The sequence below is a fragment of the Onychostruthus taczanowskii genome, unplaced genomic scaffold (assembly GCF_017590055.1).
Source record: "Onychostruthus taczanowskii isolate IOZ18803 unplaced genomic scaffold, ASM1759005v1 scaffold1, whole genome shotgun sequence".
Classification (NCBI taxonomy): domain Eukaryota; kingdom Metazoa; phylum Chordata; class Aves; order Passeriformes; family Passeridae; genus Onychostruthus; species Onychostruthus taczanowskii.
Genome location: NW_024496525.1, coordinates 33,799,962 through 33,823,272, shown reverse-complemented (window position 1 = coordinate 33,823,272; position 23,311 = coordinate 33,799,962). Strand labels below are relative to the sequence as shown.

General features: G+C 41.7%; 2 protein-coding genes across 3 annotated transcripts in view; one reads left to right on the top strand and one right to left on the bottom strand.

Moving 5' to 3' along the window:
* BRF1 (BRF1 RNA polymerase III transcription initiation factor subunit) overlaps positions 1 to 23,311 on the top strand; it is a 172,434-nt gene that overhangs the window by 67,777 nt on the left and 81,346 nt on the right. Inside the window, exons 4-7 of the mRNA XM_041420749.1 lie at positions 1,502 to 1,533; positions 10,359 to 10,431; positions 19,003 to 19,152; positions 20,707 to 20,800. Coding sequence (XP_041276683.1) covers positions 1,502 to 1,533; positions 10,359 to 10,431; positions 19,003 to 19,152; positions 20,707 to 20,800 — 349 coding nt within the window. The remainder of the gene's footprint in view (positions 1 to 1,501; positions 1,534 to 10,358; positions 10,432 to 19,002; positions 19,153 to 20,706; positions 20,801 to 23,311) is intronic.
* Positions 12,221 to 15,700, bottom strand: BTBD6 (BTB domain containing 6). Of its 2 annotated transcripts, XM_041420950.1 has the most exons (5): positions 15,070 to 15,700; positions 14,526 to 14,820; positions 14,244 to 14,334; positions 13,844 to 13,962; positions 12,221 to 13,611 (listed from the first exon to the last, which is right to left on the bottom strand). In XM_041420950.1, exons 2-5 carry the CDS (start codon positions 14,729 to 14,731, stop codon positions 12,579 to 12,581), a joined length of 1,449 nt encoding a protein of 482 aa, XP_041276884.1. In that variant the 5' UTR covers positions 14,732 to 14,820; positions 15,070 to 15,700; the 3' UTR covers positions 12,221 to 12,578. The 2 variants fall into 2 exon arrangements, with proteins under 2 accessions (XP_041276884.1, XP_041276797.1); XM_041420863.1 differs by having other exon boundaries at positions 14,526 to 15,700.

Here is a 23,311-nt window from a genome sequence, read left to right as displayed (position 1 = left end):
CTGGTGTCCCTGCATTTTATTTAATGCTGGATTTCTTAGCACATTGCTGCATGCAAAAACTCACACACAGTGTCTTCTTTGCATACCTCACTATCTGCCCTTCTCTCACACTTTACCTTGACACTCCTTTTAATAATAAAACCCTTTTACAACATGTGAGCCACACCTGAGTAGCTGATAGGACATCCAGCATGTGCTCATTAACAGCAGGAAGAGAGCTACCTTTGTACCTTGGGCCTCATGGTGCTTTCTTTTATTTTTTCCTCCTCTGTTTTGACAATGCACTCATAAGTGTGCTTGCTTTCAGTTAAATCTAATGGAAACTTGCAGTGGTTTGGCTTGTTTTTAACTATTATGTTTTCCAAGTGTGCCCATAATGAGTAGATGGTGACCTAATATTTTGCAGCAGCGCAGGATATCATGAAGGGAGTGAAAACTGAAAGTTAGCACTGGATTTGCTTGGCTGGAGAAGGGAGCAGCCAAAGCAGCTTTCCCTTCCCCAGCTCTTTGACCTCATAGAAGAGAGCAAAAGAAACTTATTTCAGTTTTCTTACTTTGCTCTTCCATAGTGTGCTTCTGGGCTCCTAAGCTGGCATAGGAGACTGATGATACTTTACATTTTAAAGTGTAATAAGGGTGTTCTATCTTGATGCTGTTCCTGGTTTTAGTTATCGTAGAATAATAGAATGGCCTGAGTTGGAGTTAAAGGTCATCCAGTTCTACCCCCTGCCTCATGCAGGACACCTTCCACTAGTCCAGGTTGCTGCAAACCGCATCCAACCTGGCCTTGAACACTTTCAGGGATGGACCATCCACAGCTTCTCTGGGTAACCTGTGCCAGGGCCTCAGCACCCTCACACTAACAAATTTCTTCCCAATATCCAATCTAACCCTACTCCCAGTTTGAAGCCATTCCCCCTTGTCCTATCACAACAAGCTCTTCTCCATCTTTCTTGTAGGCTCCCTTCAGGTACCAGAAGGCAGCAATTAGATCATCCCACAGCCTTCTCTTTTCCAGGTTGAATAATCCCAATTACCTCAGCCTTTCCTCATAGCAGAGCTGCTCCATCCCTCTGATCATCTTGGTGGCCTCCCCTGAACTCTCTCCAGCAGTTCAGTGTCCTTCCAGTGCTGGGATCCCAGCACTGGGGTGGGGTCTGAGCAGAGCAGAGGATTTCCTTACCACTGGGTCTTTCTTAGGCTGCAGGACATGGTGAGTGTTGTAGGTCTCACAATTGTTGGCTTGCTCTTTGAGACCATCGCTTCACTGTGTCAGCTTGAGCAGTGAATTCAGCAGGTGCTGGCAGGGTGTTTTAGGCAGCTGAACAATTAACTGGATGTTGGCTGTTAGCATAAGTGGTGAATTGTCCTAACCTATATTTGGTTTCTTTAACAGTTAACCTGGGTTTATTTCTTCCCTTTATTTGACTTGCTAATGAAATGAAATGGAGAAATACTGTCACGTTCAAGAAGCGTGTATATTCCTTGACTTCTTTCACAGATATGTTACTTGACCTCAGCGACCTTCTTCAGGTATTGTATCCTATTTATTTTGACTTTTTTTTTTTAATTGTTAAATTTAAGATGTTTTAGTTTTTCTCTAAAAATTCTGAGTGGAAAATCACTGGGTTTGGAAATCTGAGTAATTTTTCAGTAAAATTAAATGTCAAATTTTTTTTTGCTTTTAATGCTGCAAACAACATAGCAAGAGTTAGTATTATCCTTTCATCAGGATTCAGAGTCACTGCAGTGGCACAGGGTCAGATGCTGCATATTTTTAAAACAACAGTTGCTGACGACAGAAATAACCTTTTTGGTAGGTAATGCTGCATAAATGTATTCGTGCACTTCAGAACTGTGTTTTATAAAATGTATTTTGAGAGAAATATGAACTTGCTCTGTCTGTGGAAATAGAAAGCTCCACTGACATATGTTGTCTTACCCTCATTCTCTCTGTTACAACTGTTTTACATACAATGCGAGTAGGTTACTTGCATCTATTTTTGTCCTCCCAGCTGTCTTGGTAAATGGCATCCCTCTGAAGACTATTTATTGCTTGAAGCAATCTGCTGGAATTGCAATAATCAAATGCATCTTTAATTCTGAAATTTAGTAACTTTCTTCTCTTTTCTAAATTCCGATTGAATTATTTTGATTGCTCACGACCAAACAGTACACGTGTAGAATGGGAGGTTTGTTTCCTCCTAAACACAGGTAATTTTTCATGGTGATGGTTTTGAAATAGAATGATCACAGTAATATGAGGAACAGTCACAATGTGAACTAGAAGAAGAGGTATTGTATCTGTAAGAAGAAAAAGAAAAGATGTATTGTCAGCAGAAACAGACAAGAAAGATTGATTTGTCTTTTCCCCTCTGTGCATTCCAGCCAGAAAAGATTCTGAGATGAGACTTATGGGGGACCAAAAGGTTAAAGAGGGGTAACTGAGGAGATGGGAGAGACAGAAATATGTTAGTGGTAGGGAAATAATCAACCCCTGAAAGAGAAAAATCCAGGATTTCAGCATCTTGATTTGCATTTAACTGTGTTTTCTGATGAGCTCTACTTTATGGCTTCTTTAAGGTGAATCTGAGCAAACAGGAATGTTGAATGTTATTGTTAACTCTACCTATCCAGAAAGTCCTGTTTAAGAATACATAAATGAGTTTTTCAGGTTCTGACTTGATGGTTTTTTCTTCCTCCCCAAGTCTGTTAAAAAAAAAATCAAACAAACCAACCCCCACAAACAAAACCACAAACCAAACAGAAAACCACAACTACAAACTGAGCCAAAAAAAACCAAAAAACCCAAAAAAAACCCCCAAACCAAAACAAAAAAACCCCCCCCAAAAAAAACCTCCCAAAAAACAAACCCAGAAAAAACCACCCAAGCCACCTTGGTAGCAAAACATTTGTGGCCCAGGAAATAAATTTCAGTACATTCTGCTTTAGCTAAGTCTTTGCCCACAAAACCTAAAAAAGAATTAGTTTGTTAAAAATAGTTAATTAGATGATACTATTTTCCTTTGAAGTGCCTCCTTTTTCCAAGGACTACTCTCCCATCCTGAAGTTTGGATATAAATGTTCTTAAGGAAGAAGAGTTGAGAGCAGCAATAGTAGTGGTGGCAGCAAATTAAATACTTTCCAAAGTATTTAATTTGTTCATACTCATCTGTACAAAATTCGCCATAGCGGTCCAGGTAACTGTTTTTCTTGGTGAGATGAGAAAAGTGTTGACTTTATATCACAAAAAAAATCACATCTGAAGTCTAAAAAATGAGCTACTGCTGAGCTGCATCAACTCTTGCTTGGAAGGTAATAGTGAATGTTGAGATTTTTCTTCAGAATGTTCCTGATGCAGCTCAGTCGCAGAGGGAGGTGAGGGACCTGCAGGTCTCTTTGTCATCTGGTTGCAGGAATTTTATAAGAAGGTCGCCACATGAAACATCCTTACAGATTGTCTTCATGGAGGCCACTGACTGAATTACTGAGCACCCTGAAATAGGTTTCAGTGCATTTGAGGGTGAAAAAAATCATGGAATCGTTAAGGATGGAAAAGACCTCCAAGATCACCAAGTCCAGCCATCAGCCACCACCCTGTCCACCATTTAACCAAGTGCTGAATCTGCTGTTACCTGCAACTCAGTATTTGTTTAATGGCATATCTTATATTCTTTCTCTCTTGCTGCTCTTTAGAAAAAAAGTGGCAGAGGAAATCCTAAGAATGCCCTCCTAGGCTGTGGTTTGTACTTGTTGTACAACCCTTCTTCCTGTCTTTCTTGAATTTCTTTGGGACTTAAAGATACAAAAAAATTTAAAAGCTGTCCCCTACAGTGTAATGTGCTTTTAGGATAGTATTGTGCTGCTAAAACTTAGCAATAGAGGAGACTAATTTTTACTGTTAATGCAGTCTGTTTAAAAAGTTGTGTCAGTTTTCCTCTGGTGCTGATGACTGAGATGTGGGAGTTTGTCTTGTTCCACTGGGGAACTGCTGCATTTTCATAATAATTTTTGGATCTTCAAAATTGCTGCCATCTTGGGAAAAGACAAAAAGTCTTTTTTTGTCTATTTTTTTTTTAATTGGAAAAGCAATTTCCTTGGTGTTTTATCTTCATGTAAAATACATCTTACATCTTGGAAATCTCCTGTTGAAAGTGTTGTCGGATCCAGAATGCCTCTGATAGGTTTGGACTTAAAAGCATGATCTGAAATGAACTGAAAATGTCCAGAGCCCTGCTACAAATCAGGCGCCTTCCCTGTGCCGAGCAGTCGTGCTGCTTGTTGATTGAGTTGGAAGGACAGGGAAAGTACTTGCTTATATTTTCAGATCCTGCATTTTACTTGCAAATATAGTCCTTGGAGAGGTCTGCAATCAGGCCTTTTGTTTGCTTTTTTGTTAGTCCAATCTAAGCGACAGGCCTGGCTTGTTTAGGAGAGCTGCAAAGCCTGTCTAGCCTTGGCCAAGTTCTGAACAGTTTAGGTTTTCTCCCATCTTTCCAAGCATCCCATTCCTTGCACCTGGAGAACTATTTGGCTGAAGTTTCATCTCAGTGTGGTGAAAGGCTGCCTGTCACATGCTCAGAAATGGCTGGGGTTTTTTAGTCTCTTGTCATCTCCACTGTCATGGTCTTTGCAATGGGGTTGTAAAAGACTTTTGGGGAAGGGTTTGGCATCGCTCTGATCCCCAGTTTCAGCCTAGTAGAATATCATTTTTAGCATGCCTTGTGGTGTGTCCTGTTGCTAAACAAGGATGATGTTCACTGAAGAGATCTTAGACATCTGAAGAGCCAGGCTCTTCGTAAGAGTGTGCAGCAGAAAAATTACCAGCAATGGATGTAATTAATTACAATGGGATGTCCCTACTTGATATGAAGAAAAGGTGTTTCACTATGAGGACATCTAAGTGTGGAAACAAGTAGTTTTGAGCAGTTTTCAAGTTTTTATCCATCAAGGCTCTCAAGATGCAGAGCAACCTGGTCTGTTTTTGTGGCTGAGCCTGCTTGGAGCAGGAGGTTGGGCTGGAGACCTGATGTGATCCATTGCCACCTGAACTACACTGTGGTTCTAGGTAAGGCAAGAGGTTGCACAAGAAGTGAAAATCAGGAAATAGTACTTCCTTGGTCTCTCTTCCACTTCAGAACACAACTCTCACCCCTGTTTCTTTATCTGTAGTTTGTCTAGTCAAGTAACAGTACTTGCTTTCTAGAAGAATTTTTATTGTGAATTACTTTTGAACACTTGTTTTCATTTTTTAATCTAAAGGGAGAATTGATCTCCCTCTCCCTGACTCCTCTATGATTGTTGCAAATTATTGCTCTTTGACTTTCTTGCATAGATGGTTTGGTAATGGCTTATTGTACTGCTGTGGTATTGGAGAAAGAACTCAGGATGTGACTAGCAGAAGGAGAGTCTCCTTTGGAGTCCCCTGACTGAAGGCAGTGTTTTAAAGCCCAGTATGGGAGGGAAGCTGCTTAATTTTGATTTGTGTCTCTTTTGAAGGACAGCCTGACAAGCTGAGATTGGTACTTGTTTGTATTTTTGTGTGCTACTTTTTGACTGCTCTAAATGCAGTATGGATCAAAAAAATTAGGAAGTTTGAGTTTATTGTATGGAGAAAGCTAAAATAGAGTATTCTTTTAAAGACTGTACTGGTTTGCTTCAGTTTTTAATACCCTTTGTTCATATAAAGTTATTAACATGTTGACTGTATTTGCCTTTATTGCCCCTATGCAAATTGTTGTTGATCGAGTTAATTTAAACAACCTGTTTGGGACCTTCAGGCATTACTACACTAGAAATGTTAATAATGAATCAAATAACCACAGGTGCCTCTTTCCCCAGCAACAGACACTCTCCTTAAAAACTCATTTGCTTTTCAGGCTTGTTTAATTATTTAGGCAAGCAGCCATGGATGTTTCACAGTGTGAATTCTCGTCATGTTCCAACTGCCCGGTCTTTGTCTTTCTAAAGGAATATCTTAACCACTGTCACCATTTGTTGTACTTTGCCAGAATGCCACACTATGGTCTTGAAAAGCCTTTTTGGAAATTGCTTGTAGAAGGGTTATTGTTTTATAACTTTATGGAGCTTACAGTCAAACAGAAACTTCCATTGAATGGTAGCAGCTTTATTTTGTGCTACTCTCCAGAAGTTAAAGTGACCTGGTAACCTGGTAACTGTATGAATGGGAGATTCTCTGTTTCCCCAGGAGAGTTTAAAATCCTGGAGGGTGTTAGACTGATGAATTCCTGTGTTCCTGGAAATGAGGTGTTTGTTGTTATTTCTGAAAGTGGAAGTATATTGGTATTTGTGAACAGATCAGGCATGATGTGAAAGCAAGAGGAAATTATGAAAGGATAAGAGTCTCTCTGGAAGTGTCCCTTTGAAATCAGTGTCTGATGACTGACAGATGTGAAATGAAAAGACTGTCTCCAAAAAATACTGTGAAGGGCAAAGAGCATAACAAGTAGAAGGATCTTGTTGTGAAGATGTAACTGAATAATTGGAAGCCATTCCTTCACTAAATGCCCCTTTTAATTAACATAATGTGTTTGATAATGAGAACAGAAATTAACTATTGGTAAAGGATAACATCTTAGAGAATCTTAAGGTCTCCTGTAAAGAGGTTTTTGCAGTGCCTTGGTGAGCACGTACTTCTCTGTCTGAAAAATGTCTTCCTGCTAAAGAAGCTACTTGTTTTTTTTGTTTTGCCTCTTTTTTTAAAATTAAAAAAAAAAAAATCAGTGACGGGTCCACATGCTTGTAAACTTACTCTGTTAAATATGAGTTGAATCTAAGAGAATATGGTAAAAACTGTCAGGGTATGCAGATATTTTAAAATCTCCCCTCTAACAGAGGTTGACTCCCCTCTTTTGCATTAGGTGTTGATGCTTAAACCTAGTGATTGCATCAAGTTTAGGAAATTTTAATATATGGTGAAAATCTGCACAAAAGAGCACAAGTCTTATGAAAATATATAAAGCAATTGTCTCACTTCAACAGTTTTGATTGGGGAGAGTTTGGAGAAATACTGTTTTTCAGTATGATCCTTTTAAATTAAGGGGAAAAGAGGCTGAAGTTGATGTGGTAAGCTTTAAAGCTGCACCAATTCAAGTTTAAGCCAGAGACATCCTTTTAGAAGGGCATTTTTGTTTATTCACCATTCTAAGAACTCATATAAAATTAGGTTTTATAAATGCAAATGTCATATGATTCTAAATTTGGAATGTTAAGCTTTTGATGGATTGGAGTATATGAATTTTTATAAGAAGTTCTTAATGAAGAAAGAACTAGAAATTAAAGTAGGCCTCTAAATTAATTCTCCTAATTTTCTAAGCTTAATGGAGTGCAGAAAAACCAAATGATGAGAGTAAAGAAAGACCTCTCTAAATGCCTATTTTATATCATATCTCTTCTATCACGGGATCTGTGTGTGTGTGTGTGTGAGTAATAGTTGAAATCAGTGATAGCAGAATAAAATTTTAGTGAAAGGGCCACCTTCCACTAAACCCAGGAGATCTTAGATTTCATGTTTCAGGAGTTCAGTGGCATTACGGATTTCTGGGTGAGCTTTATGCCATCTTTAATTTTTTATTTATGAGAAGTGCCTCAAAACCTGTGAATCTGTTAACTTTTAAAGTTGAGCATATTGTTTGAGAGGGACTGAAGTCTTTATTCCTACTGATTTGCCAAAAAACCTGGAAGCAATTAAATATTCCTGATCCTTTTTTGACCCTGACATTAAAAATGTGTGAGCTTCATGAGAAAAGCAATACAGAACATGGACTGTACTGTATATTTTGCTTCCTTTCTAAATTGGTAGTTACCAAAAACTACAAAGAAATGGGCTTGTGAGCAAAAGAAAGAAATTCCTTAATTTACCATTTCTATTTTAATTTATTGTTTTGTGCAAATACGTTGCCTGCACCTTGAAGTCAGTCACCCACTGATGATGTGGGTGAAGTGGAAAAGCAGGTTAGATTTAAGTGCATTACTTCTCAAATAAACCATAGATCAGGAGACTTTTAGTTAGGCCAAGGAAAGAAGGCTAAATAGTAATTGAACACATTTATTATTCATTTGTCTTTGCTTTAGATTTAATTTGGAAATAACTTTGATTGTTAGAACTTCACTAGAAAAAAAATACCTGCTTCTTTATGCCTCTTCGTATTTATTTGCTCTTTATTATTGCATTTATGGAAAGTTTGCCTGGGAGAAGTTTCTTAGGGAGTGACGTGGTTTGATGGTGACAAACATCAAGTGTTTGGATGTCGTGACAAGGAAAAAGGCTAGAAGGAAAAAATGCTTGTTTGGATTATGAGTTTTATGAGTTTTTTGGTTTTTTTTCTAGACTAATATGAGAGAACTAGATGAGTTTGTGAAGCTTCTCATGGAAACATCATATGTACTTGGCTCCACTGAAGTAACTTTATTGATTTGTGCGGTGAAATCGTCCTTGCAGAACAAGATCTAAGTGATGAGGCTCAAGATTTATAGTAACTTGGTCTTCCAGCTTAGAAGGCTGAAATTACAGCCAAACACTCATTCTTTATGTTAATATTTTTTAGACAAAAGGTCAAAACAACCCTTCTCGAGCTTGCAGTGAATCTAAAGCCAGCTGAAATGCTGCAGACATTTTGCTTTAGTGATATCTGTTCTGTCTCAGTGGCTCGTGGAAAGTCACACGCTCTCGGGCTCCAGTATGAATTGCCAGATTCAGTAGGTGTGTGTTTTTTTCTGTATAAAATTTGGTGATTTACTTCCTAGAAAATAGCCTTCTCATTCAGAGGGTATATTTTGCCCTTTTCCCTAGAATAATGCTTCTATGTTGTCTGCTATTTCAGGAAGAAAAAGGGCAGTAAAATTTAAGGCTATATTTTTGCATCTTCTAGGCCAGTCCAACCATTGGTCAGACACAGCATGAAATACACTAATTTCTCACTAACTATGGAATGAATTACCATCATACCATGTATAATTGATTGCACAGTCATTTTCAGGATCTGTGATCATTCTGAGGATATCTTTGAAGTTCTAATTTCTGATTTTTAAAATATATTTGAGAAAAATACACATTAAGAACATTTTCACTTAAACATTTTGAAGGGCTAGGTGAAAATATGTCAGTTGTTTGGGGGTTTGGCTGTTGTTGAGATACATATATTTTAGCTAGGTTGGTAGAACCATCCATACAGTTGGGAGGAAAGCCTGCTTTTAACCTAATGTTGGCAAAGCTCTTTGATGAAATGGAAAGAGCAATAGTTTTTGGCTTGTACCGTAATCACCACTGAGTTGTGTAATTGACTGCTAAGTAAACACTTCACCATCCAGGCATAGGAAAGAGAGGGGCAGTTTTGTTCCATAAAAGCAACAGATTGTTCAAAAAGCAACCATTGTTCAAAACAAACCAAAAACCTACTTGCTTGGAGTGTAGGAGGATGGATTTTTTTTTTTATACTAACCTTGACCTTTACATATGCCTTGGGGGAAGCAAGGTGTTCATGGAGCTCCGTGGGAATGTTTGAGACTGATTGGGAACTGGAGTATATCCTGCCTTTCTTGCTGACCACAAAAACACATCTTAAGATAGAGAAAGAAAACTTCCTCAGACTTGTAAAATACAAATATGGTTGTCTGTGCTATAAATTGCAAATCAGAGTATGAAGAGTAACTCCTACCCTCAATTTACATCCTCCTGGGGTGCAGTGAAGGAGGGGATGGGAGCAGAGCTCTGTCCCTGGTGCCTGAGCAGGTTTAGTGTGGTTTAGGGCTTTTCAGATTTTGTGCTGTTTTTTGTTTTATTCTTAATGTTTTTAATGTGATGTGAGGCAATGTCCAAACAGCAAGATATGACAAATAACCCTTGGGGCATGTAGCACCACTCCTTGATTTGGTGAAAAGTTTGGTGTGTGCTTGTGCAATACTTAATTATGCCACTACAGATGATCATGCAGAACTGAAATTTGCACTGACTTGTATTCGCTCGTGTTTTGTAATGGTACAAGATAAATGACACTTTATATATACTGATATTACATTTATGTCTACTTAATGCCTTACAACGTGACAACTGAAAAACTGTACTACACAGGAGCACTGAGCCCACTGAAGAGCATGATGAACAACTTTTTATAATTTCTTCAATATAAACTTATGCTTTGATTTAAAATGCTAATTTGTGCAGATTTTGACAGGCACTGAGTATTATCCTGTACATATGAATATTGCTTGTATAACTTGAATTTTTTTAAGCAGGTTAAGATTTTGAAAGTTGGGGTTTTCTCCCTTCCATATAAATGTTCTATTAAAAAACATTTGTGGTTTATGATCTACATAATGCTTTTTTTGTCTTTTAATAGGTGAATGTCTATGTGCTGGGAAAAACCTTCCTTGTGTTGGCCAGAGAACTCTGCATAAATGCTCCAGCCATAGGTATTTTTTTAATGATTTGACTTTTGACTATTTGAGTCTTTTATTCCTATGGTTACTTGAGAAAAAAAAAAAAAAAAAGTATGTATGGTGAAGCTGGAATCAATCCAGGCTGAGAAGCATTGCTGACTATAAGAGCCTGTTCTCCTTTATGGAAGAGCTTTTTTTGAAGTAGATGCTGTTTTCTTTTGCAAATAGTTTTGTTGCTTTTTCCAAGAGTAGTTTGGGCTATACTAAGACAATGGACTGACGTGTAACAAATTTGTGTGTGTCAGCAAGCTCCTACAGGCCTGTCATGCTTCAATTCCACAGATGCAACATTTGATAAGTATTTGCCAAATTTATTATCTGTCCATCACCTGTAGCTGAGCTGTTCAGAGTGGCTTGGTGGAAAATGAGAAGCAACTTTTTCCAAACATATGAATAACTTCTAATAAGTCAACACTGAAATTGTAACACTGATAGGAAGGTGGGTTTTAACCTGTTGAAAGGGTATAGAAGCCGTTCTCTTGGTTGTGGGTTTAAGGGAATTTGTGCCAATTCCAGTTAAAAGAGTGCATTTATACTGAGATCTTGTGACTGTTATCCACCTCTGTGCAGGAATTATCTGCCTGCATCTTTACCCACTCTCACTCCCACTCTCTTTAATCTGTACCAAGAGAATCAGATGGCAGTGTTGCAGAAGGACAGCACAGGCACTCCCCTCAGCTGTACTGGGCTGGCACAGGGCTGCTGCCTCTGCAGCAGGGGAGCATCGCCACGGGCAGCGCAGCACAGCTCCAGCTCTGCTGCAGAGGTCTTGTTCTCAGTAATTCACTTCCCTTCTTACTTTCCATTATTTTTTTGGTCTTTTTTTTTAGAGAGAGAAAACAGGCAGGATTTGCACTGCAGCTTCGTTTCAAGGTGAAAATTAATGCAGCTTGGGAAAAGGCAAATGTGTTAGATGTAGAGGTACTCGTTATACACGGAAAAAATACTGGCTTAGACTGCTGTTTGAGCACTCTCTTCCAAGCTCACCCTAAGATTTACAAAATCCAGTAAATATTTCTAATTGGCTCAGCTATCATCATGAGACCTTTGAGAAAAAACTTTTATCACTTTCTGAGAAAAGTACTAGCATAGAATGATTGCTGATAATGCCTGAGACTGTGTTTTTCAAACAAGAGCAGGAGGAAAGAGCCAACAGCCTTTTTTAAGGTGGCTTATTTCTAATTAGTAATCTTAAGTGAACCTAGACACCATCTTGCAAGCATTTCTCTAATGCCTGCTGCTCTGTATAAGGATGGGATGTAAATTCAGATAGTGTCTGCCAGTAATACAGCCCTGGGCTAAATTTGTGACGCAGCCCTGTCACTGCATTAATTAACTTCATCTGTGTGTCTTGACTCTGGCCGTTCAAGGGGGGGTGTAGTTTGACAGGTGCAAGTGGCAATGTTGCTGTTTGGTGGGCAGGCTGGAGGATAACAGAGATGCTGCATGTGAAGGGGCATTAGGAGTTTTCAAATATAACCACAGGATTATTTTGATCAGTTTTGATTACACTGATGGTTTGTCTATCTTCAGCTTGGGCAACATGCAAAAAACCCTAAGCTTCTTCAAATGTCAGCTCCTTTTCTCATGAAGGGAAAATAAAGGCTGCTGATGGATAGTTTCAGTTACCAAGAGAGGGAACCTTCTGATTTGCTGGGTGTGGATACACACAGGGACCAGACTACAGTGTCATCACCCCTGTTAGCTGTACATGAATTAACACACACGAGCCATAAGGTCAGCAAAGATCAAGTACACAGGATTTAGGGCAAGTAAAAATGTTTTATATTTCACAGATTCTTAAACTGCTCTAGTTTAGAACATTCTGTTTGAGTCAGCTGCAGTCTGCAAGTTAGTTATCTATATACAAAATAAATGCACAGTACGTGCAAAATTTAACATTTTTCTGCATGTTGCAGTCTTAATAATTAAGTCAAATAGCTTATGAATAAATAAAATAAGATTAAATTCAAGAGCATTCCTTCACTTATTTGTATAGCCTGATGTAGCACATAGGTAAGTAGCATAACATTCCATACTGCTGCAGAGTTCGTAGTAAAACCGAAAACTCCCTTAATGTGCATCATTGCAGCACTGGAATACAATCAAGGTGAAATGCATCATGCATAGAAAATGAGCTCAGGTATTTGTCCTCCTTGTACTCCGGTTCCATTGGTACTGTCCGAGGAGCACTGGAACTGGAACGTCACTTTCCCGCACTGCACTTCAGTCATTCCCTCTTGTCCAAAGTAACTGAGTTCGTTACCATCGAGAATAGCACTTACATTGTAAAACGTGTCTTGCTCAACCTGCACGGGGTGTTCAAACCACACAGAGAAGGTGTTACTGGAGCCGTCAGAGGTAAACTTTGTCAGATTTTGAGCAAGAACAACGCCTAAGCGCTTCAGTTCGATTTTGACGCTGTATTCAGCTTTGCCACAGCTTGACCCATACAATCCCAGTCCTGCTATAAATATCCGTTTGTCTACGGCAAACTGAATACTGTCACATCGCCCCCGGTACCTCCACTGATTGCTGCGATACGCAGACGACTGAAACCGGTGGCAGCGCTGAGGCACGAGTCCTTTTCTTTTCGTCAGGGGGAACTCTAATTTGGGTTTATTTGCGGCTGTGTACCATAGGAATATGTTGTGAGTCTCCTCGAGGGTGAGGATGTCGGACTGGGCAGCTCCGTTGGCAAACTCTTCCAAAGTCATGGTTGGAATCCGCACCAAGTACAAAGCTTTCCCTAATACATTCCTCTTGTTGCGTGGCGTCACCGGCAGCCCTTGCCTTTTGCATTCGGCCTCTGCCCAGTTGAGAACAGCCTCGAAAACTACCACTTCCTTGGTGTTGAGCGCTTCCCGGGTTACAATGATCTCTAGTGTTTGTTGATCTATCTCACAGAAGCCCTCTGACTTCAGTGCCATTTCTGCCTGAGCATCAATCACCTCCCAGCAGCGCTGCGTCAGCTCTGGCTCCTCGAAGAGCCTGCTCTGAGACAGCAGGACACAAGCGTTCTTCGCTTCTAAGCTGGTCTCCAAAAAATTGACGCAAGCCTTTGCTAGGGCCGGCACGATGTACTTCTTGGCAGCATAGAGTGTAGCCAGAACTGTGTCAGCTTCCAGGTCTATTTCATCGCTGTACATGTATCTAGACGGAGGGGTGAAAAAAATTAGTTTCTCAGGGGAAAAAAAAAAAAAAGTAGGCCATGAAAATAATCTATATTCGTCTTTGCTAGCAGTGAATCTGACATTCAATATTTGTCAGCACATTAAGTAAACAGCAGTAAGTGCATATTGCACAATGTCAATTAGGAGATGTATATTTTATAAGCTACTTTGATTCTGTCCATGTAATTAGCAGACTTGTAGTGGCCACTTACTTTAATAGGATTAGAAAGGCTGCAGGTTCCACATCTGGTATATGGATTTCAGATTTGACCTCTGCGAGATCGCCATAAAACATAGCATAGAAGACAGAGCTACCAACTGCCAAAACATACTGGAAAATAAAGAGAGAGAAGCCTCAGTAAAATGGATCAGGAACAGCTGAGCGTGCTGGCTTTCCTAAAAGCTACATTTAGCGAAAGTTACAAGAGGCAGTGGAAGCAGAACACTGCCTTAGACTGCTCCCTTTAATTGCAGTGTATGTGAATTACTTCTGGGATTAGACAAGAGCTATAATTAGGAAAAAAAAAAAATAGTGGAACCTAGTTGTAAGGCACGGGGAAAAAGGCGACCTGCACAGCAGCATTTAAAAAGCCAAAAATTATCTGCACAAACCTTATGGGCAGGAACTTTCTTGGATGCCCCTGGCGGGCCCACGATGAAGTGAACGTCAGCCATGAGTTCGTTATTGAACATCAGCGCGTTCCTGCAAGCAGGGGAGGGGGGAGAAGCCCGGTTAGCCGCGGGCTGCCCCTCGCCCGGTGCCCCAGCCTCCCGCCGGCGGCCCCGGGGCTCCAGCCCAGCCCCGCGCTCACGCCTGGCCGGGGCGCAGGTGCACAGGGCGGGCGCCTCTCTCTCCCGCCCGCCCGGGGAGGGTCCGGCCGGCCTGGCCCTTACCTCTCCCGCAGCGTGGGATGGAAGGATTGCCAGTTGGCGCTCTCCAAGTTGTTGTTGTTGAGGTTTTGGAGCTGGGGCGGCGGGGGCGGCTGGGCGCTCTGCTGGAGCTGCAGGGCGTTCTTCTTGCTGTTGGCAGCGGTGGCGGCGGCGGCGTTGCTGTTTGCAATGTTAGTGTTGGTGCTGGCAGGGTAAAGTTCTGCAGCCATCTTCTTCTTCAGGGACAGGGGCACTATCTCATAGCATCCTGGCACCTTGCCGTTTGACCTCACACTCTTTTTGGACTTCTTTAAGGTCTCTGGAAGCAGAAGAAAAAAAGTCAAACACTTCATGATCCTGCCATTGAGGCAACCAGGGGGCAGTGGCATGAGCAAGAGAACTAACAGATCCCAAATGCGAGTCCCACTATCAGGATATTTTGTACGCTTCTAGATGCAGGGTGGCCTTTGGTTTTTTTGGAGTGTGTGCCCGCTCTTTGGTTACCGGCCCGACGCACCTTTCCGGGGGGAAAGGGGTGATGCTGTGTCGGATCAGTGCCAGCGCTCACCTTGGCTTGTGGGGGGGTCCCAGCCTCCACGGCACTGCCACGACTGCAGCGGGGAGCCCGAGCGGGGCCGGCAGGCAGTTCCTTCCCCAAAGAACGGGGAGAGAAAAATTAAAAAAGGAAAAAAAAAAAAAGCAAAAACAAAAAAAAAAAAAAAAAGAAAAAAAAAAGCCAAAATCCAGCAACAAAACCCCAGGAATCCGGCAGAGGCGGTGGGTCAGGAGCGAGAGTCAATCCACAAATCCTCCGAGTGCAGCAGCCCGGCGAGGGTGAAGCGCAGCCAGCCGCCCGATCCCCGCTGCCAGTGCTCCGCTCCGTCCTTCCCGGCCCGGCGGGGGCACATCCGCGGCGGCCGGGCCGAGCCGAGGTGGCGGCTCCCTGCAGTCCCGCTCCCGGGCGGCCCCGCCGCCGCTCGCACCAACTTTGCTCCGGTCCCCGCGGCGGCCGCCGCCGTTGCTGCTGCTGCTGCTCCTCCGCGCTCCTCCCGCCCGCGCCAGGGGCGCTGCTGCCCGCGGGGCGCCCCGGCTCCTCCGCGGCGGGCGGGAGGGATGCGGCGCTGCCCTGGGCGCTCCCTTAGCGGTGGGATGCAGCGCTCCACGGCCGGGCTCGGCGCGGCTCTGCCGGGCCCTGCCTCCGCCTCCCGCACTAAGAGGCAGCGGCCGCGCCGCGCGCCGCCGCTCCGCGCTGCGCTGGGCGGGGGAGCCGCGCTGCCCCCCGGGGCGCGGGGGCACGGCCGCGGAGGGACTGCTCCCGACGAGGGACGCTGCTGGGGTTCCTCCCCTTTCCCCGCAGCCGCCGTGCCCTCCCGGGCCGTCCCGCCCGTCCTCCGGGATTGTGTGGCGAGAACTGTCCCCCGCACTGTGCTCGTTCCTGCGGCGGGGATCGGCGCTCGCTTCGCTGCGGGTCCTGCCGCTTTCGGTGGGGAGCGCAACTCGAAATTGTTCTTACATCCCTCTTAGTGACTGTGTGTCATCAAAGTTCTTCCAAAAGTCCCAAGTTCCGAATCAGAATTGGGATCAGGAGAGAAGGGAAAGTCTTCAGCAGAACACATGCTCCTTTCTTAAAACATGAAATAATGTTTTTCTTGTGATCTGCTTCGTGGCCCCAGCATCCCCTTTGAGGAATACCAACTTGCTCGCGTGTGTGGAGTTGCAGCCCCGGGGGTCACCCAAAATCAAAGGGGAGCCTCCTGCGAGCAGGTGCGCCCGTGCTGGTTTGGTGCCCCTGGAACGAAGCAATGTGTTTGGGGTTTGCAGCTTCTAGCAGTTCTTATTTATTTATTTTCAAATGTTTGCGTCCATGCAGGACCTGTATATGCTAACCTGCGCTTAGCCTCTGATTTATATATTCACTGTCCTACTTTTTTTTTGGTTTCTTTAAGGCTTGCTATTTAAAACCCACCCACGTATTCATTTTCTGACTGTTTGGTAGCTTCAGAATTCAAATTAACGATGTGCAATGTTTTGTCAAATGACCTGTGGGCATGAATGCCAGCACAAATGTCTGAATAGCTACAATGCAAATGTGTGAACGCTCCTGAAATTCAGCTCTGAAACTCAGCTCCAGAGAGAGAGCTGAAAGTTGCTCCTCCAAATCTGGTGAGGTATGTGGTGAAGAGAATTGTGGTAATTCTGGTCCAATTGGTAGTATTATTAAACTGGCCAAAGTTTGGTCCTGTGAAATTTGACTCCGTATAAATAATGGATTGATTGAGGAGCGATAACTGAAAAGGGGGTTTTCCTAAAAGTGAACGTATTTGTTTGCATTGTGTATTACTGTTATTAATTCAGTCCAGTTTCTAGAGGGTACCACAAAAAATGGTAAGTGTAATTTTTGTACCTCTTCAAAGTGAACTATTAAAGGTTACTTGGTTTGTGCTAAAACAAATAACAGGGTTACAAAGAAAATTGCCGAGGGAGGGAGGTCTTGGGCTGTACATCCCTTCCAAAGATGCCAGGTGGATTTTACCAAAATACCCTGAGTGGCAAGATTTAAATATCTTCTGGTAATAGCATGTCAGCTAACAGGGTGCCCAGAAGCATTTCCAACTGTTTCAGCAACTACAGGATTAGTTATTAAAGCATTTTTGGAACAAATAATTCCAAGATACGGGATTGTGGAAGCAATAGATTCTGCTGAGGGAACTCATTTTACAGGAAAGATCCTTCAAGGGCTTATGACTGCTTTAGGGATACAATGGAACCTCCGTATCCCCTGGCACCCCCAGAGCTTGGGCTGGGTTGAAAGAATAAATTGAGAAATAAAGAAACGCCTTTTGAAGCTGGTGATAGATACTAAGATGCCATGGGTATGGCTCTTGCCACTAGCTTTGGCAAGAATAAGGGCCAGACCCAGAGGAGATACTCAGTTATCTCCCTTTGAACTGATGCTGGAATTCCTTACCTTTGTAATTCTCATCCTAGTGGGGGGATGGAAATAAGTGATGAATATTTAAAACATTATGTGGCCAGGGTGGTGTCTGCCCTGTTCTGGCGGCTGCAGGAGCTGAAGCTGGGCACTCTGGATAAGAAGAGATGGAAAAGCAAACCAGGCATTGCTACATGTTCCTTTAGTACCAAGAGCAAAGTTTAAATGCATGTTGAAACCCAGGCTATGGCTTCTAAAAGGTTGGGGTTTTTGTTGTTGAATTTGGAATATGTAATTTCTCTGGAATAGAGCTTCATAAAGTCATACTTAGAAGTGCAGAACACCTGAACTTAGAATAATGGGGATTGATAAAGTTCTCCTAAACCTTTGGTTTTTCGAGTCATGTTTGGGTCCTGCTTGCAGCCTGGAATTTCTCCAGTTTTGAGGGAATTTGAGGTTGGAAGTTCTTGCTTTATAAGTGCTTTCATTTAAATGCTTCTGCAGGGCTGACAGGCATTATCGCCTATGGTGTGATCTTGGTAATTATGGATAGCAACAGGGCATCATTGTTAGAACTTGGTGCTAAATGAAACTGCTTTGATTAGTTGTAAGATTTTTACAGTATTTTGAGCTGAATTTTCATCTTTATCGGTTTAAGTGCCCACGTAGGGGATCAGCAGAGGAAATTGAGTTGAGACTAATAGTTAACAATTTACCGTACATCATGGATTTTCGGTCAAGTGATAAAAGGCTGGCAGGAAATGAGAAATTGATATCTCAACTAAGAGTAAACATGTGTTAAGTGTAGCTTTTACAAGATTGTTTGATAAATTATGAATTGGTTTAGGCAGAGCACAATCTGTACTGACATATTTTGGTTAGTTTGAAGCTGTTAACACCAACGCTTGAAATAAGTTTATACATCTGGAGGCAGATCTGTGGCCGATGTAAATTGTCATAGTGCTAATGATGTTAATTGGGTTCCACTTTATGCTGATGGAAGTCTGCCTTAGTGTCTGTAATAAACAGTGTTTTGTATTCTTGGAATGTGAGTCTGAGAAGCAGCTGGAATTATCTTGGAAGGTAACGAGATTTTTGTTAGGGAGGATTTTAAGCAAATGAATTTATTTTCAAGCTTAGTTGGTAGTTAGCTTTGAGATGAAACATACAAGTTACCTTGTTACTTTCTCAGAGATGTTGTTAGAGAGATGTTAGATGTTTTGGGCCTAAATCGTGTCCTCATTCTGCAAAAGCTTTTGTAAATGCTTCACTTTGGGCATGATTTCCTTGATACCAGTGACATTGCTCACATGTCACAGTCAGCGTGTGCAGCCTTGGATGCTGAAAAGCGTGTAGGAATGTTTGTGCAGCGCTTTAAAGAGCTCCTGTCTAGAGAGCAAGAAATTATTTTGTTTTAGGTTACCTAAAAAAGTGCTTTTAAAGCTCAGTGGCAGAGGAGCACAGTCTGTGTTTGCTGAGGTGAAGCCAGACAAGCCCAGCAGCCTCGCTGCGCTGCATTTCCTAAATCGATGTTAGGGTTAGGCATAACTGTGTTCCTTTCTGTTGCAGATCCGTGTTTGTACATTCCCCGTTTTGCACACATGCTGGAGTTCGGGGATAAGAACCACGAGGTGTCCATGACGGCTCTGAGGCTGCTGCAGAGGATGAAGAGGGACTGGATGCACACCGGGCGCCGGCCCTCGGGGCTCTGCGGGGCAGGTACGGCAGAGCCTGGACCAAATGAGCCCTTCCCCTTCTCATGGATGATATCCACCTTCTAGGGGTTTTGTTCTGTCAGGCATCTGCAGATTATATAGGTCTTCATCAAAATAGTTTCTGAAACTATAACTTCATTTTTGCCCTTGCTCCTACAGTGCTTGCTCAGACCCTTTGTAGCTTATGGTTTGAATTTTTTTTAAGCTCCTTTCTGGTGCTTTTCTTGCCCCCACTCTGCAGGCTCTGGCTGCTAAAAGGTTTTTTTTTTTGTCAGCTAAAATGACACCATTAGTACAAGCACTTTGATTTGTGTCTTTACACAGAGTCTTATGCAAGAAGTGCCCTCTTTGACCTGTTTTGTGAAACTATTTTTCTCTCTTTCTTCATCTTTTTCCAAGATCCATCACTGTCATGGTGCTTGCATAAAACCTATGGGTTTGGGAGGGCCAGGTTAAAAGATAGTAGCCAGTGGGGTCAGAGTAATGAAGAGTGTAGGTAGTCACAGAGTTCATGTGTGTGCATTATTTTATTTGAAAGATCTTACATGTTTATGCATGAATGAGAGATAATGCTCAAACCTTTGAGAACCCAGGACTATGCAAAATTTTTTTTTGACATTTCTAGCCCTTTTTTTAAAATAGTAGTTGATTGTTGCACATTGCTAAAAATTTGAATATAGGCTATGGGAGAGCAGTCTACTCTTTGATGTGCTACATGGGCTATATCCACACGAGCAAGGAATTTAATTCAACAGGCATGGATCAATAGATGGAAGCAGGTGGTGCTGAGCCCCTTCCATCACTCCACGCAATATGCAGCTCATGTGTTGGACTGTGGACTGGGTTTAGTGGACTGGGTTTAGTTTGGTTCCCTGGCTTAAAAGTCTGTGCCACACGTAGCTCAAATGGCCAGTTGTTAGTTCAGCCCTGGTGTTCCTGTTAGGAGCACTTTAAACACATACCAGAAGTGGAGCTCTGGTTTAGTTTCCTCTATTAAAAAGCACTTTTTTGTGCTTAAAACTGCTCTGTTCAGTGAGCTCCTGTATGATGAGTGAGGGTGGTGCTTCAAAACAGAGCTGGTGCTCTAAATCAACACACCATGTAAATGCAACTGGTTATGTGGCTGTGTAGAGTATCTTGCAGGAGAGCACTTGGGCACCAGCAGGACAGGGATAGTAGTGGCAGCAATGAGGAGACCAGCTTAGGCACATTCAGTGTTTCTCTGGAGATCTTTTTATTCAGGACAGAATTCAGTGAGTCCTGCTAAAAAGATGGTAACTGAAAATCATTGAAATATTCTTGTGCTGCAGATAACCATGGTTTCCCAGATGTTAAAGCACAGAATTTTTCAGGGTGCAACTTGCACTCTGCTTAGTGAGTAGAAAGCAAAGTTTGTGTCAGGTCCATCACCAGTATTCAGGGACACAGCAGAGCATAGGCATTTACAGCTCTTTAGCTGAAGGCAGGGACAAAGACATGGTATAGTTACTTGACTTTTCTGCTTTTCTTCAGGAAATTTCCTTCTTTCTGATAGTAACTTTCTCTGCTTGTTCTCTAGCTCTGCTAGTGGCAGCAAGAATGCATGATTTCCGACGGACTGTTAAAGAGGTCATCAGGGTGGTGAAGGTTTGTGAGTCTACATTGAGGAAAAGGTCAGTGCAGTCTTACTGCTTTTATCTTTGGTTTACAGTACTGAGCAGTGATATAGTCTAAAATAAATGTATATTGGAGAAAACCAGGTTATTTTTGTTAAAGTGCCATTAATCAAATAAGTATTTGTTTTAGCTGGTCATTTTAAAGTACTAACACCTTATGTAAGGCCTCAAATGCTCAGCAAAGATGGTAAGGAGCACTGTGCCTATTTAACAGGTGAAGACTTGAAGGCAAAATAATGCTATGTCAGTAATATTAACAGTATTGTCATGTCCTCAGAAAAAATAATTTATTGATTCTCAAAGCTGACAGTCTATTGTGAGATTTTTTTTTCATTAATCCAGAAGCCAAGTGATGAAAAGTCTTGTCTTTAAGCTGTTATTGAACAGAACTTTTCAAAATATTTTGCTGAAGTGTTCATTTTTGGTAGTGTTGCACTGCTAATAAATAGAAGACAGCGCTGTGAATCTAATGCTAAGTTCAGTGAAGGATCCTCTGAAAGTGGGAATTTTCCAAGTACCTTTTGTGTGTTTATTTTTTAAAAGATCAAGTAGTGTTTTCCATAGTTTAATGATGCAAGCAGATACCCAGTTTCAGTCATTTTACTTTTGAAAACTTGTAACATACTCTTTCCCCATAGGTTGAGCTAATGACCTAACTGAAATGCCATGATTTCTGTTGCCCACAGCTGGAAATTCTTCTATCACCAATATATTCTGATGTTTGTTCCCCCAAAGTCTGTTTTCAGAAAGCTTGCTTAATGTCTCTCTTCACCTTGCTGGGATCAGCTTAAGCACATCCAACCGAGCCTAATATTTGTTACAAATATTCACTTATTAAATGTGAAAAATGTTCTTCTCCCAGGTCTTCACTGGTGGAACAGGAATGATGCTATTTTCCAGCTATGCATGGGTGGTATAGGGATAAATTTAAAGTCTTTTAAATGCTTCAAGGTACTATAGCTATAAGGATGGAGCAGTACCAATGCCACCTTTTTTCCTCTGGCCAAAAGGTCATGTGTTTCAGTCGTGCATTTTGTATGATTAATGAGTTATGCACCACAATTTACTCCAAGATGCTTTGGTTAAATAGCTAAAGAGTTTGTACTTACTAAGAAAATAAGCATAATAAATTAGAGTTGGAGGGGAAATTAATTTGAGCAATTGTTTCAAGCGAGAAAATCTTACTTCAAAATTCATGCTTTGAAATGTTTACTCAAGTCACACACATCAACTAAAATGACAGCCTTATTTACTTTGACAGGGCAAACGTGACAGCTGAATTATTTTCAGGCAGCTATAATTACAACTATTTATCACGAATCTATAAATTTGATTGATGTTTTTCAAATAAGAGCACGTTATATAGTATTTAACGAAGGCAAATAAAAAAAATACCTTTGAATAACTCTTTCTGCACTCTAGCTTTTTTCCTCTTCTTTCAAGAATTCCTTTCAAAATGCCATCAAATAGAATTTATCTAAATGAATAAAAACTTATTTCACATTCTTAAAAATTCCTTTGCTTCTCAGTTTGATGTGCAGTTTTATTTCCTTTTAATTATAGTTACTCTGGTTGGTAAAGAGTAGCTGCTGCTGTGTTTTATGAAGGTGTTGGATGCTGTGCTCACTGCTGATGGCTTTGCCCTGGCAGCTCCAGAAGTGAAACCCAACATGAGTCCAGATAATGCTGGCACTTCCAGGCTGCAGGTTCTGCTGCGTGGTTTGATTTAGCTCCCAGCTGGCTTCCTGGGGAAGCACAGGCCATTGGAAGCTGGGTTTGCTTTGGTGCCCGTGGCAGAAATCTGCAAGGGAAGGTCCCACGTGATGTGTGTTTGCCTGGGAGGGACAGGAATGTGTGGACGAGGATGCAGGAATGATGCTCTTTAAGAAATCCTGATTGGGAGTTCCTAGGAATGTTTGGGGAAGACCCTCAGCAAGGAGTGGCAGCCCTTCCCTGAGAAGGGCACTATTTCTGGTGGGTCTGGATTAGTTCACCCTGTTGTCATCAGCTGGAGAGCACCCAGCCTGCCTGCCTGGAGGCTCTGTCCCCTTCCACTGCTCTGAGCTGGAGGAGTAGCTCTGGAGGAGCTTCACCAAAATGTGAAGTATCTCCAGGTCATAAAAATTCATTACCTGATCATGAGGGGAATCTGTTTTGGAAGGAAAAAGTGACAAATCATGGCCCATGTGTGCTGTCACTCATCTTCCAACCAAGAGCTCTTAATTTTGGCATCGGTTTGGTTAAAAAGCAGTGCTTGTTTATTTTTAATGTGAGTGGGTTTTTGGTAATATTGGTAGAGAAAACTTTGTAGTCACTTTGCAGGGCCTTCTAGCTTTATGTTTTGAAGCACACAATTAAAATGTAAAGCTTGTTACTGTTGTTGAAAGCGAACTTATTAAATATTAATAAATGCACTGATAATTCTATCTCATTTCCAGTCTAATTGAAATTATATTAACTTATATATCACTTTATATATTCAAAGTACTGTACAAATATTAGCTAATT